The sequence below is a fragment of the Cokeromyces recurvatus genome, assembly GCF_025118155.1.
Source record: "Cokeromyces recurvatus strain NRRL 2243 chromosome Unknown BX663scaffold_10, whole genome shotgun sequence".
Classification (NCBI taxonomy): Eukaryota; Fungi; Mucoromycota; class Mucoromycetes; order Mucorales; family Mucoraceae; genus Cokeromyces; species Cokeromyces recurvatus.
This window is the reverse complement of record NW_026251396.1, coordinates 479,632-493,410: the sequence shown is the minus strand read 5'-3', so window position 1 is coordinate 493,410 and position 13,779 is coordinate 479,632. Positions and strand designations below refer to the sequence as shown.

The window sequence follows — 13,779 nt, the reverse complement described above, 5'->3', positions numbered from 1 at the left end:
TTGGATCTATACGCCTTTAACAATCATAAACCGATGATTCTATTATTAAACCCCAGTCTGCTATTTAGTTTCAGATTCCCTTCCATTCCCCCCTTGAGCCTATTAAGGAAGTTTTTTTTCTTTTTCTTTTTCTTTTCCTTTTTTTTTCCAATTCATTAAAACTTTCCCCCAGGCAATTTTGATATGCGTGCTCATTTGGGTTTAAATTTTTCTTAATAATAAATAAAATAAATAGTTTGAACGTGCAATAATTTATTGATCTGAAATCTGTTAAATCGGAGAAGATATAATATATCATTCACAAAGTAAAAAAAAAAAAAAAAAAAAGTGAAGTTGAGAGGGAAGAATTTACCAATCAGTTTTCTTTTTGTGCAAAGAATCTAAAAATTTGAAAATTGTACCAGGCTTAGCTGTCCATTTGTTTTTCCAATGATAAGCAAATATTTGCCCCACTCTCTTTTCATCAAAATGAGAATTGGAAAATAAGCTCGGTAAAGAATTAGAATGTTTACACTGAGAGGGGTCAGTAAAACACCAAGGTAAGATAGACCAAGGTTTAATGCCATGATGTAATAATCTTCTGTAGATTCGATAATAAAGTTTTGATCCAAAAATTTCTGGTCCAGTAATTAAATATCGTTTAGGGGTTTGTTCATTCACATTTAAACGAGCCTTAAACAGGTCAGCAGCACCTTCTAATACTTCACAAACATAAGGCGAGTTTTGATGAAAATGAAATAGAGCACCTGTAAAGGGGTTCCCAAACATACCCGTTAAACAATTTCCTTGCGCGATCCATTCGTGCTCAAAAAGAGGCGAAAGATTTCGTACAAACATCGTATTTATGTCAAACCAAATACCGCCATATTTATAGAGAACAAGCATTCTTAATAAATCATCTCTTCCTTTACCATCATTACCGTTATGAACAAGTGTTAGCCAATGATCAACAAAGGGTTCAATCGGTGTATCTTTAGTAAGTGTCTTTGGTTGAATTGTTTTATAAATAACACGATCCTGCATCTTTTGAGATCGTGTAAGGTATCTCCAACTTTCCGAGTCCTTTAAATGAGATTCATCCTCTGCTGGAACCCAAACAATAAGAGTGTGATTCGAATTTTGTGTAGCAGCAAAAGATCGTAGACTAGCGACTTCCTTCTCTCCAAATTGATTTGTTAAATTAAAAGACCAATAAGTATGAAATAATTGATCACCTCGATTAGGGTATCTTGAGGGCTTAAATAAGGCTGCAAAATCATAACAGGTGTGTGCTTCCCAAACTGGAAGACCTGGTACAAAATTAGCTGTGAATTTTTGATTACCTTGATAATATGAACTGTTTTTGGGTATTTTATCAAAACAAGTTGATAAGGGTTCTATAACTACAGGTTGTGGTGGTGAAAGCCAATTACGTAAATAGACATGTGCATTCACTTCTAAACGACAAAGTATGAAAAAGGAAATAGCTCCTAAACAGATGGCTGTAATTCCATACTTTACAAGATTTATCATTAACCTTCTGTTTCTTTTAATCCATGTTCCACTTTGTTTAAGCTTTTGCTTTGTTGATCTTAGCCATTGCATTCTTATTATTATTTTTAATAAAAAGAAAAGAAGAAGAAGAAAAAAAGAAAATAGGAGATTTAAAACAATTAAGACAATAAAAATATTAACACCATTATTAATTTTTTTTTTTTTTTTTTTTTTTTTCGTTATTATTTATTGATTCAGAAAAATTAAAATTAAGATGGCCAATGAGTGCATAATATCTGCGGCATATTGGATTACCCATGTCAGTTCAAGATATAAATACACATAAAAAAAAACCTTCTTAAGAGACACGAGGTAAAAAAAAAAAGATAAAAGCAAGATAGTGGAGAAATAGAAAGAAAATTATACTGTCAAGTTTAGTTGGACAACTAATCAATTAATTTTTTGCTGTGTGGGTGTAAATCTTATACTAAATACTCTATTTCATGAAGGATCAACCAACAATAAACTCTAGCAGATATATCTTGGGAACTACTAGGCTTACATTGAAGCAAGAGACTAAAAAAAAAAGGAGAGTAGATTTTCAGGTGTTATGAGCAAGTATAAAGAAATGCGTATATGTTCGCATTCAGAAACATGTGATCAATTACAATAATTGTACGCGTGATACATACACTATTCGAGATTATCACCAGGACACAGACCAAAACACAATCGATCGATACAGCTACATTTACTAGAGGACCTACGCAGCTAGAATATAAGGTCAATAGTAAGATAAGATCGACAAGTAATGAGGAATCTGAAGTGATAGCTATCTCGTAGTTGCATAAGCTTCTCTTTTTCTTTTCTTTTTTTTTTTTTTAAGAATTTCTTAACTATGTGTCTTTTAAAGGTGCGTTCGTCTAAGGTATTAGAATCTTTACCATAAGGTCGCTAGCACGGCGTTTTAGTAAATGTATAGCCCTGGGTGTTTTTATTTAAGCTTTGGATATGGGAAAAGCAGTGTAGAAAGTCATATATTAGTTGGTAGTTTATTAGTATATACACATATATATAAATATAAATACTGGGCTAGCAGGAGAGACATTCGATCTGCTATTATAGATTGATTTGCCAAATTAAGTACCAGTACTGCCAAAGATTGAGAAAATACACTAAAGATCCTTCTAATGAATTTGTTTTTTTTTATAGAATTCTAATTGTTTAAGGTTTCTTTAACTTAGGGTACTAAATGTTGAAACCTATTCTGGTTGTGGACAAAGCTTCTGCGTGTAAAAGTGGATAGTAAGTGGACGATCAAAGCCTTCAGGAATTAACACCTATGGATATAAGTTGATCCATTTTTTTTTTTTTTTTTTTTTTTTTTTTTTTTTTTGGGAAATGCTTTGCATGATATTCAAGTCTCCTCTCACTTTGATGGGAAACATCCAAGAATGAAAACCAATCTTATTAGGAGGGTTTGGATACGTGAAAATCAAATCCTTGATATATTTCGTCAAACAGCAGCATTAACCCCATTAGACGTTGTTCAGACAATTTATAAGGGAATATTCCGAATCTCTTCATCTTCCTGCCGCTCATGGCTTGCTCCCATCTTTGTTAAATAGACACATCAAATTGTTTATCACATCTTTCCGACCAATTTAGTGAGATATATCTTTTTTTTTTCTTTTTTATACAAATTAATGCTATGTAGCTAGCTAGTTAGTTTATTAAGTTTAAAATATATATTGAGGAAATACAATCATAGAATAAATAACGGAAGAAATAATTAAAGTCATGGCCATGATAAAATTAACTTTGCCCCAGAAGGATTCATATTCATTTCCACTTCCTGCACAACAACAAGCCCCGATGAACCATAATGGAGGACAAAACCTAATTTACATGTTCTGTTATATATATTTTTATACAAATATATATTTTTTTTTGTTTATTTTGAAATAAGTTTAATGTATTCACATACCATCCAAATAAAAAGAAAATGGCTGCTAAAGGAAAACGTCGACTTTCATAAATTCTATGTCGTTGTCTTATTTGTTCATTAACTCTAATTGTATAGGGTATCTCGATGGTTTGATATCTGATTTGCTGTTGAGGTAATGGAGAAGGTACTTGAGGATATATTGATTGACTTGTTTGATTATTATATTGATAGTAATTAGACGATGATGATTGATAATGATGATTAGTAGGAGTAATTTCTTGATAAGATGGTGGTGGTTCTCCCTCGTCAATGTCGGCTGTATTTAACTTGTTTTGTGGTTTATTATTATTCATTATTTTGTTTGCCAAGAAAATTAAAGAAAATTAAAGAAAAAAGAAAAAAAAAAATGAAAAAAAAAAAAAAAAAATGATTTCAAAAGAGTCTTCATTAATAGGCGGTAATAGCATTTTAAAATTTCCTATTTTAGAATGTGATGTAATTTTATGCTTCCTGAAATGCTTCATAGTGGCTTATTTTATGCTTTTTATTTTATTTTATTTATTTCATACACTATCCTCTTTTTCTTTTTCTCTTTTTTTTTAAGGGGGGAGGGGAGTGAGGTAACAAAATACGTAGATCCTCTTCTTTATTTTTTTAGTTTTTATACCTTTTCTTTCTTTCTTTCTTTCTTTCTTGTACATAAGATATGGCACATCGTTCAATTTGGTGGATATTGTTTTTATTTCCATGTATTGTATCAGCATCACTATTAGTGCCTCTGTCAGTGACATTTCAACACCATAAAACGGTAAGTTGAGTTATTATATAAGTTTGTTTTTTTTTCTTTTTCTTTTTAACTTCACTTTCTGGTAGTGTGTGGATATAGAAAATCATGAAAATCAATGTGCTTTTGTAACTGCAGCTTGTCATGGCTTTAGTGGAGTATTTCTAAAATTTTATTACTGCACTCAGATTTGGCGTCCATTGAGTGTTCTTATTCTTGTAAATAGAGACTAGTTTCAATGTAATATTATTTATTAACTTTATGTAGTTTTCTGGATTATTCTTTTTATTTGGTGCAGTTAGTGTAGTAGCCGCAGATTTCTTTTGTAAGGATATACAGATAGCTTACAAATAGAAGAAGAAGAAGAAGAAAAAAAAAGAATAAAGTGATCGATAGACATAACTAATATTTAAATATATATGTGTGTAGGCCCAAATCTTCAAACGATATCATCAAGATTACAGTTATCTGAAAGCATGGTAAGTTCAAATGATTTTCAGTCATCCCGTATTCATTTTTGTTTTTCTGTACATAGGCCGGTGTAACAATTCTTGCATTTGGTAATGGAAGTCCTGATCTATTCAGTACATTTACGTAAATAAAAGCAATAGAAAAAAAAAGGGGGAGGAGGAGAGGGGAAGATAACTGAATTTGTTGTATAGTGCTATGGATACAGGATCAGGCTCATTGGCTGTTGGAGAACTTATTGGTGCAGCATTTTTTATTGTGTCCGTTGTATCGGGCTGCATGGGAATCATTCGTCCATTTCAATCAAAACGTATAACTTTTATGCGAGATGCAACATTTCTTACAGGTGCCATTATGATATTAACTTGGATTGTATATCATCAGCGTATTTATTGGTATCATGGCGTCATATTAATTTGCTATTATTTTACTTATGTTGGTGTGGTAGTGTTGGGTGCATATTCAGGAGCAATAGCTACAATAACATCAGCAGTACCAAAGTCTATTGTAGAACAACAACAGCATGACTTGTTAACAGAGACATCAGCACTTTTACAAGAGACTCAAGGTGAATTTTTTTGTCTTTTCTCATTTCGCCATTACATGGCATATTCATTCTTTTTCTTTTTCTTTTTCTTTTTTTTATAACAGTTGATAATAGAACTCCTCATTTAGATATTCCACAAACTCATGAATTTCAATCTCAAGATCATCTTGGACATATTATTCGACCCATTTCGTCTAGTTCATCCTATCGATCTTGTAGATCATCGTTACATACTGATTTTCCACATGCAACGAGTACAAATGGTTCAATCTCATCTCGTTTATATAGGCATTCATTATCTCCACGAGTTGGCATGAGAACATCACTTTTCAGTGCAATTGAGGTATCTATTTTGCATGTTATACAAAATGACATGTATTCTAATATAATTCCTATTGTATATATATATATATATCAAGTTTCAAGAACAAGTAGCTAGTATAAAACGAGCAAATAGTAGTACTCAACTCTATACAGATAAGAGACATCATTCAAGATTTACACACACATCGGTTCCTTGTTTATCTATTACAAGAGAACAAGAGAATGTAGATCATTCTTCATCTGCCGCTCATCCTATTTCTAGAACCCCTGAAAGTTCATATAGTCCTACAGGCACTCATGATTATTTTGCATATATCTCTACCAGTCAGCAGAATCATTTATTATCTCCTGTACTAGTTCATCCTACAGCTGATGATTTACTCGTCCCTGAAATAAGACTTGCCCCACCTAATCAAGAAGACAATCATCATCATGAATCTTGTTTTCCTCTTCCAAAACAGCAAAATAGTTATTATTCAAAATTAAAGAATTCTATGGCTTTCTCTATTTTACTAGATGATATTCGTTGTATTTTATTCCCGACATTACAAGACTGGAATTCGAAAACGACTTTTGCAAAATTAAGCGCCCTAGTAGCTCTTCCTCTCGTGCTTATCTTTACTTTGACATTACCTGTTGTAGAAGAAACAAATATAAAGATTGATGATATTGAAGTGATAGCAGAAGAATCCGATACAACACCACAGGTTCTTGTTGTACCTTCACCTATCCTTCCTACCTCTAAGAGTTATTTAACTGTACCAGAACATAGTTTATCTGAAGAAGATTTTCTTATAGAAGAAGAGATCTCTCAGACGAGTTGGTGTCGTTGGCTAGTAGCTATACAAGCCATATGCGCAATCACATTTGTGACATCTGTCTTGGCATGTAATGTAGTATATATATATATATATAAAAGTACCACTACTGCTATTTATTCTAATAGAAAGTAAGAAAGAAAGAAAGAAAGATATCTAATTTTTTTTTGCTTTTTTTTCTTTCAATAGTAAACGGGTTTATAAACATTAAATTTATCTTTCTGGGATTCTTAATTGGATGCCTACTATCTATTTTTATATTTTATAAAACAAAAGTGGATGAAGCACCTAAATGGTATTGGACGTTATCAATTGTAGGATTTTATATTGCACTGAATTGGATTTTTTTATTAGCAAATGAAATGGTTGGATTATTACAAGCCTTGGGTGCTATATTTAACGTTAGTGAAGCTATTATGGGTTTAACTATCTTTGCGCTGGTAAAAAAAAAAAAAAAAAAAAAAAAAAAAAACTAATGTTTATACATATAAGCTTCATTCATTATTATCTATTTAACTCACCCTATCTCTATTATCATTAGGGTAACAGTGTAGGTGACTTGGTAGCTAATACCGCTATTGCCAAAGTAACGTATACATATATACATACATACATATGAATAGCTATTTTTTTTTTAATAGATGGGATAAATTAATTTAATAATTTAGATGGGATTCCCTACAATGGCTATATCTGCTTGTTATGCAGGGCCCTTACTAAGTAAATATATACGTAACTATTTATATGAATACTAATCCTTTTTTTTTTTTTTTAAACAAGATATGGTACTTGGCATTGGGATTTCATCTACATATCAAACATGGATAACAGGGAAACCTTATGAATTAGATATTGCACCTAGCATTTTAATTTCTTGTGCAGGCTTAATTGCTGTTCTAATAAGTACTTTATTAGTAGTTAATATAAATGGATATCATATTACAAAACATTTAGGTTGGTGGATGATCATTGTTTATTCAACTTGCACTATATTTAATTTATTACTGGAATTTCACACTTTTTAAACAAAAGATAAATAAATATTTATTATAATTTATGCAAATATTTCCTTTTTTTTTCTTCTTCTTCTTTAACATGTTGAATCGTAATTACAAGGTTATTTATGATCCTGAACTTGATCCAAATCCAATAAAGCAAGCTCTTCATCCTATTCTACACTATCAATCTGTGTTAGAAGGCAAGCCAACAGATCCACGTCTTTCAGGGTATAAACATGCGGATAATAATAGTCATTTTTTAAATGTAATCCAGTATGAAAAGGTGAAATTGTTGACAAATTATAACATTAAACAATTCTCTTATAAAAAAAAAAATACGATTTGTCTGTAGGTGTCATCTTCTTTACCTAAACAAAGTAATAAGAGGACTGTCATTTTGTCCAACATTTTACCTCATTGCACTGATTCACAAATTACTAATGTACTTGTTGCTGAATATGGTTCGATTCATCAGATTGAGGTTATTAAAAATATTGACAAGACTATAGATAAGGTCAAAGTTATATTTGATAAAGATACCTCTGCTATACATGCTATCCATTATGGAAATGGGAAACGTACTTTAATTTCTCATTCAATGAAATTTGAATGGGGTTCAACAAGTAAAATTAGAAACTCTTATTCTATTTCATATAATAACATTTCTTCTGTCTGTCTCTCTCTTTCTCTCTCTTTTTTTTTTTTTTTTTTCTTAAGCTGATAGTATTCAAGAAAATCAAATTACTCAATGGGATAATAGTCCTGCTGATAAAGAAGAAAGGAGAAAAGTTGTTTGTATTATATAATAAGGTATACTTAAAGACAAGACAATCTAATCACACTTTATCATCATAATAGTCATCAACATCTACTCTTGTTTATCCTTCTTCACTGATAGATAGGACGTCTATGCATCCTTATGACCATGCAAAGGAAATCTTATTGAATGAGTTAGCAGATACTTTATTAAAGGATATTAAAACCTTAATCACTACACCTTGTATTAATACCTTTTTTAAAAATCTGAAATCCAATTTGAACACTAAGACAAAGAATCATCTTCCTCTAACAAATTTCAATGAATTATCTGTTTATACACCACAAAACTTGCATCATCGTTCTAGTGAGTTAGCAGCTCTGCAGCATAAAAGAGGTTCAACTCTAAGTAGCACTGTGAATAAAGAAAATGACATGTGTCATTCATCAACCACTTTTTATTCGGGAACACAAAGGATAGAAGAAGATGCAAGAAATAATGGCAAATTTCCTTTAAAAAGTAAATTAGATAATGAGAGTGATGACTATCATTCTATGTTCAAGAAGAGAACCAAAACGATGGTGGCTACGAAAGAAAGGAAAGCAGTTTTATTATACCCTTTAAAAAAGAAATCAGTGAATACGAATCGTAAAAGACCATGTATGATGACAAAACCAGATGATAAACTGAATTCAACTCGAATGATAGATTGTAATGAGACACCCATATTAGAAAAGATATTACAAGATATAGATGATAAGCCTACAGAAGAAGAAGAAGAAGAAGAAAAGTCTTTATTATTATTAACAGAACTAAATAAAGAGTGTGACCCATTTTATCAAGCAAAAGATGTTGAAGATTTGATATATTTACAAATCGCCATTACTGAAAAATTAGACCCTAATTCTACCAAAGCCATTCACGATGGTATATATATATACATACATACATATATGATCCTATTGGTCACTCACATAATTGTATAGCACTTGAAAAATTGGAAAAGGAAGGATACAATATGTCACAGTCTTCACGAACTAAAGGCTATTATAGAATTCCTACTCTTAAACCTTATACTTTGCATAATAATAATAATGCTACTACTACTACTGCTACTCATAACCATTATCTAGAGTCAAGAGGATCAAATGAGTATCGTTGTTTACCAATTAGCAATACAAAGGAGATGGATGTGATGAAATATAAACAACTTGAAAAGAAACGACTTGTACTTCAAAAATCACATATTCATGGCTGGGGACTCTACACAGAGGAATTGATTCATGCTAATGATTTTGTACTTGAATATGTAGGTGAGATCATTCATCGACAGGTAGCTAAAAGACGATATGCTCGATGTGGGATAGGAGGAGGTCATTTTTTATTTAGAGTAGAATATGATACTATTATTGATTCAACTAAGAAAGGAAATAAGGCTCGATTTATTAACCATTGTTGTGCAGTATGTATAATGATCATCATAATGAACTTAATAGTAACTCTCCTTCTTTTTTTTCTTAAAAAAAAAAAATCAAGCCAAATTGCAGTGTTAAAGTGATTGTAGTTGATAATCAAAAAAAAGTAGTGATTTATGCTATTCGAGATATTGAACCTGGAGAAGAGATTACATATGATTATAGGACATCTATAGAATTGAATCAATTTCATTGTCTTTGCGGTAGTAAATTCTGTAAAGGAATGATAAAATAACAAAAATAGAAGGGTTCATTTGCTTTATAAATTGCTTATTTTTAAGAGAGTATAATAAAGATATATTTATATAGACAAAGACATTACAGTGTAATGATCACTTGTTTCTTCCTTAAAATAGGATACAACAGAGTAAGTTTTTTTTTTAATGAGTTATATGTACAAAATAAATATATGTCTTTTTTAATCAGAATAAGGTGGATATAGAATGGGTATTTCTTGAGATAGACGCTTTAGTCGATCATATTGCTTTCTTAGTGAGTTTCTTTTCTTTTCTAGAAAACTGGATTCAATCATTTGATGTTGAGAATAATCAAAATTTAAAAATTCATCTTCCAATTGTATTCGATATTTTGCTTCTTTTGTAACAGGACTTCCTGTATCTAATAAACTACTTGTTCTTTTTATCGTGCGTTTATGGGATATTAAATTATCTTCTTGGATTCTTGAAGTTTGTTGTTGACGTGACAATAGATGTTTCTAAACAAAGATAAATAAATAAATAAATAAAATAAAATAAGAATAGTCAATATCATATGATATTAGAACAAAAAAAAAATAATAATGGGATTTACATTGTCTATGTTTGGATGTAGTTGTTTACGTTCTAATAAATCCCAATCTAGACCATGAAACCAGGGATGTCTTTTAAATTTCTCAAATCCATTTGTATTACAACCTAAACGTTGAAAAGGTGATTTGTCCAGCAACTATTTTATGTCGTGGTAAGTGAATAATAATTGAAAAAAAAAAAAAAACTTACACCAGTAATGACATCAATACATTCTCTTGATACAGTTTCATATACATTATCAGGAAATACAAGAGGATCATGTATTATAGCATGAGATAAAGCTTCTTTTGATTGTGCCGTGAATGGACGCTACAAACAATAATAATAATATTATTATTATTATTAATAAAAAGGAAACAATTGGTTACAATTCATGATAAACTTGTTTCATGTACCGTGCCAAATAAAAGTTCATAAGTGACAATGCCTAAACTCCACCAATCTACACAGGTCGAGTAACCTTTTCGGGCTAATATTTCGGGAGCCATATAAGCCGTTGTACCTGCGATAGACCACGAAAAAGGTTGAGTGGGTGTAAGTTGTACAGCGATATTAAAATCACTTAGATGAGCATACCCTCTTTTATCTAAAAGAATATTATCGGGTTTCACATCTCTGTGCACAATATGTTGCTTATGAAGATAATGTAAAGACAAAGCGATAGTAGCTACATGATGTCTCACCTGAAGCTCATTAAATAAATGTTGTTTATTTAATCCCTGACGTAAATCACCACCTAACATAAGGTCTAGAGCCATAAAAAGTGTTTCATCATCTTGGAATGTGTATCTCATATTCGTTATGAATGGATACTCTATACATTCTAATAAATCACGTTCAAATAGAATATTATGAACAGCTCTTTGTTGAATACATTTTGATTTATCCATGTATTTTAAAGCGTATTTCTTTTTAGTTTGTTTATGTTGAACTATTCTCACTTTGCCAAACGTTCCTTGTCCAATCATTTTTAATAAATGAAAATGTTCAAGTTCAGGACCTATTTTAAATGCATATGAATTTTATTATTCCATATAAATTGAATCATCATAATAACCTTGAGAAGCATCTATTTCATCTAGTTTACAACATAAAGCTCCCATTCTTTCTTTATTTATTTATATGTAAAAAAAAAGGGGGAAAGGTAAAATAATAAAAAGTAAAGAAAAAAACAGAAAGAAAGAAAAGAAAAAAAAAAAGGAAAAAGAGATATTTATTCAATGTTATACATGTCTTTGTTTTCATTAAATAGCTGGCACACTACTACTCCGAAAATATTTCCCACTTAGTTCTAGTCTAAACATTTGACAAGCTGCTGCTTATTGAATATTCCAACTGCTAACAATTTTATTTAATATAATGGGGGGGGGGTACAGTCTGGCTGGTGGATATTGTCCGGTTACAAAAAAAAAGTATTTGTCGGTCACAGAAAAATGAAATTGGCGGCGGTTATAAAAAAACAAAACAGGTCGTCAGTTAATGCAAAAACAAATTGTCCAAGTGTGCCCTGAATGATGGCCTATTTTTTAAATAGTTAGAATATCACCTTTTGTATGGGTAATTGTTGGATCAATATTATATTTTTACCTGGGGTTGATACATCTTCTCCGTGACACCTGGGACAAGCTTAAAGTCATCAATGTTATTTCTTACAACGAAAAAACTGTTAAACTCGATCATTTGATATTGTCCGTCGTATTGTAAGTCCATTTTAAAGGCTGTTACTTTATAGAAATATTTCGAAACCGAGTTGGCAAGCAAACCTCAAAGTTTAGAAGAGTCTACCACGGATGCTCTACTGGCCAAGAAGAAGAAAGAGCATATCAACTACTCAGATTATGATAATGAACTTTATTTTGCATATGCTAGTCAAAGCACCTAAAATATATATATATGTATATATATGCTAGTGGCCAGAAAATATATCTAATATTTATGAGAAAACAGGTCAGCGTTGGTGGAATCAGTACAAGAATAATCCAGATTCGTTTTTTCTTACCTAAAACTCGAGGCGATTGCTAGAAGTTAAATGATAGCATCACTAGACAAGAATCCCTCTATCAATGTTGATCAAGCCTTAAATCAGTTAACTGGCAAGTTCGAGGAATTGAGCAATGAAAAGTCAGCAGTGTGGTGATCTGCAAATAACTACTGTTATATTAGTACACATATCTACATCTAAACAATGGCTAAAGAACTATGAACTTGTCTATATGATGTCACACGTCATGAATCATTAGAGTTAAACATACCAATTGTGAAATTCACTTATCGTATGGGCAATAAGCTTAATGGGATAAAACTAAGCAAATTTATTTCTCCTTCAAAAAAGTAAAAAAAAAAAAAAAAAAAAAAAAAAAAAAAAAAAAAGATCCAGAACTAATTACTGCATGGAGTGCTAGTATATTTATACTAGAACTTGATAACCTGGATATATAATTACATATTAGTAATTGATTAGATGTCCTATATAAAGCGAATAAGTTTTCCCTTTATGCGCAACTCTCCACCCATTATTACACCCCACGATGAAAACAAACACCCCACACCCCAGGGCGAGGGTTTCTCAATGGAAAATCGTATCGTACTCTATGATATCGTTAAACGACTACCAACTAAACAATATTCACTCATGGATCCAGCCGTCAATACCGATTCTCTTTTTACCCAGCTTTCGAATCCTTCGAATTCCAGCCTGGAAGTGAAGGTTGTTCACACTAAACTCTGGTATCAACACCTAAGCTGATGGTGCATGTCTTTTAGACATCTTAAAAGTACCAAACATCTCTGTCAAAGATCAAATCGATGATCTCTACGGAGGAACAAAAAATCTCTATGGTATTAAATTTACTAGTTGTCAGAATACACAATCTATTGAAGCGTACCCTAAAACTGAGATTAAGGACGATTTTCTCTCTAACGGTGTGCTGTATGAAAAGTTTAACGTTAGACTTCTCCTATGTGCTGTACTGGAGGGTGTTGTGGTTTACAGGTAAGAATATAAAAAATAAAATAAATAAGAAATAAAAGAAAAGAGACTGAAGTAGCACGTTGAGACTTGTTAATATAGTTTATTAAGAGTTAAGCTCAATTCAATTATACCAAAATAAAGGTTAATAATGTAAGAGTATTTATATATTTTGTGGATAAGGATAATGAGTAATAATATAATGATAGATAGAGAATGATTACTAAGAGTTATTATACATCTATATCCATATCTTTTGTATGCATATATATTTATTTTTATAATCTAATACGTGTACTCTGAGTGAAATCACTTATTTACGCGTATTTGCATTACCCCAGTTTATCTTACAAAGTTATTTTTATAAATTTATATTCAGTAGAACACGATTTATTTTTAGATGTAGGACT

At 31.0% G+C, this 13,779-nt stretch overlaps 8 protein-coding genes across 8 annotated transcripts; 4 read left to right on the top strand and 4 right to left on the bottom strand.

Annotated features, from left to right (window-relative positions):
- Nucleotides 1-327: 327 nt before the first annotated feature.
- On the bottom strand, nt 328-1,623 carry BX663DRAFT_507079 (uncharacterized protein). The gene has a single exon (XM_051527277.1). It carries the CDS (start codon nt 1,582-1,584, stop codon nt 349-351), a length of 1,236 nt encoding a protein of 411 aa, XP_051383595.1. The 5' UTR covers nt 1,585-1,623; the 3' UTR covers nt 328-348.
- Nucleotides 1,624-2,987: 1,364 nt separating this feature from the next.
- BX663DRAFT_507077 (uncharacterized protein) lies at nt 2,988-3,842 on the bottom strand. Its single transcript, XM_051527276.1, has 2 exons — nt 3,461-3,842; nt 2,988-3,372 (listed from the first exon to the last, which is right to left on the bottom strand). Exons 1-2 carry the CDS (start codon nt 3,772-3,774, stop codon nt 3,213-3,215), a joined length of 474 nt encoding a protein of 157 aa, XP_051383594.1. The 5' UTR covers nt 3,775-3,842; the 3' UTR covers nt 2,988-3,212.
- Nucleotides 3,843-4,036: 194 nt separating this feature from the next.
- Nucleotides 4,037-7,459, top strand: BX663DRAFT_507072 (Sodium/calcium exchanger protein-domain-containing protein). Its single transcript, XM_051527275.1, has 12 exons — nt 4,037-4,229; nt 4,295-4,423; nt 4,473-4,530; nt 4,635-4,684; nt 4,741-4,799; nt 4,868-5,241; nt 5,325-5,563; nt 5,640-6,432; nt 6,552-6,802; nt 6,904-6,948; nt 7,031-7,082; nt 7,143-7,459. The coding sequence occupies exons 1-12, from the start codon at nt 4,128-4,130 to the stop codon at nt 7,385-7,387; spliced, it is 2,397 nt and encodes a 798-aa protein (XP_051383593.1). The 5' UTR covers nt 4,037-4,127; the 3' UTR covers nt 7,388-7,459.
- Nucleotides 7,460-8,074: 615 nt separating this feature from the next.
- BX663DRAFT_35946 (uncharacterized protein) lies at nt 8,075-9,297 on the top strand. The gene has a single exon (XM_051522183.1). It carries the CDS (start codon nt 8,270-8,272, stop codon nt 9,101-9,103), a length of 834 nt encoding a protein of 277 aa, XP_051383592.1. The 5' UTR covers nt 8,075-8,269; the 3' UTR covers nt 9,104-9,297.
- A 15-nt stretch (nt 9,298-9,312) lies between these two features.
- Nucleotides 9,313-9,827, top strand: BX663DRAFT_433047 (histone methyltransferase; the record flags this gene model as incomplete). The annotated part of the gene is made up of 2 exons (XM_051522972.1): nt 9,313-9,579; nt 9,654-9,827. 2 exons carry the CDS (start codon nt 9,313-9,315, stop codon nt 9,825-9,827), a joined length of 441 nt encoding a protein of 146 aa, XP_051383591.1.
- Nucleotides 9,828-9,911: 84 nt separating this feature from the next.
- On the bottom strand, nt 9,912-11,599 carry BX663DRAFT_35944 (kinase-like domain-containing protein). The gene is made up of 5 exons (XM_051522182.1): nt 11,459-11,599; nt 10,797-11,401; nt 10,591-10,710; nt 10,403-10,537; nt 9,912-10,307 (listed from the first exon to the last, which is right to left on the bottom strand). The coding sequence occupies exons 1-5, from the start codon at nt 11,502-11,504 to the stop codon at nt 10,011-10,013; spliced, it is 1,203 nt and encodes a 400-aa protein (XP_051383590.1). The 5' UTR covers nt 11,505-11,599; the 3' UTR covers nt 9,912-10,010.
- A 377-nt stretch (nt 11,600-11,976) lies between these two features.
- On the bottom strand, nt 11,977-12,132 carry BX663DRAFT_433056 (uncharacterized protein; the record flags this gene model as incomplete). The annotated part of the gene is made up of 1 exon (XM_051522973.1): nt 11,977-12,132. A coding segment is annotated over one exon (156 nt), but the record flags the coding sequence as incomplete, so codon positions are not given.
- An 838-nt stretch (nt 12,133-12,970) lies between these two features.
- BX663DRAFT_485729 (uncharacterized protein) lies at nt 12,971-13,456 on the top strand (the record flags this gene model as incomplete). Its single annotated transcript, XM_051524631.1, has 3 exons — nt 12,971-13,128; nt 13,256-13,393; nt 13,432-13,456. The coding sequence occupies 3 exons, from the start codon at nt 12,971-12,973 to the stop codon at nt 13,454-13,456; spliced, it is 321 nt and encodes a 106-aa protein (XP_051383588.1).
- Between the last annotated feature and the right edge of the window lie 323 nt (nt 13,457-13,779).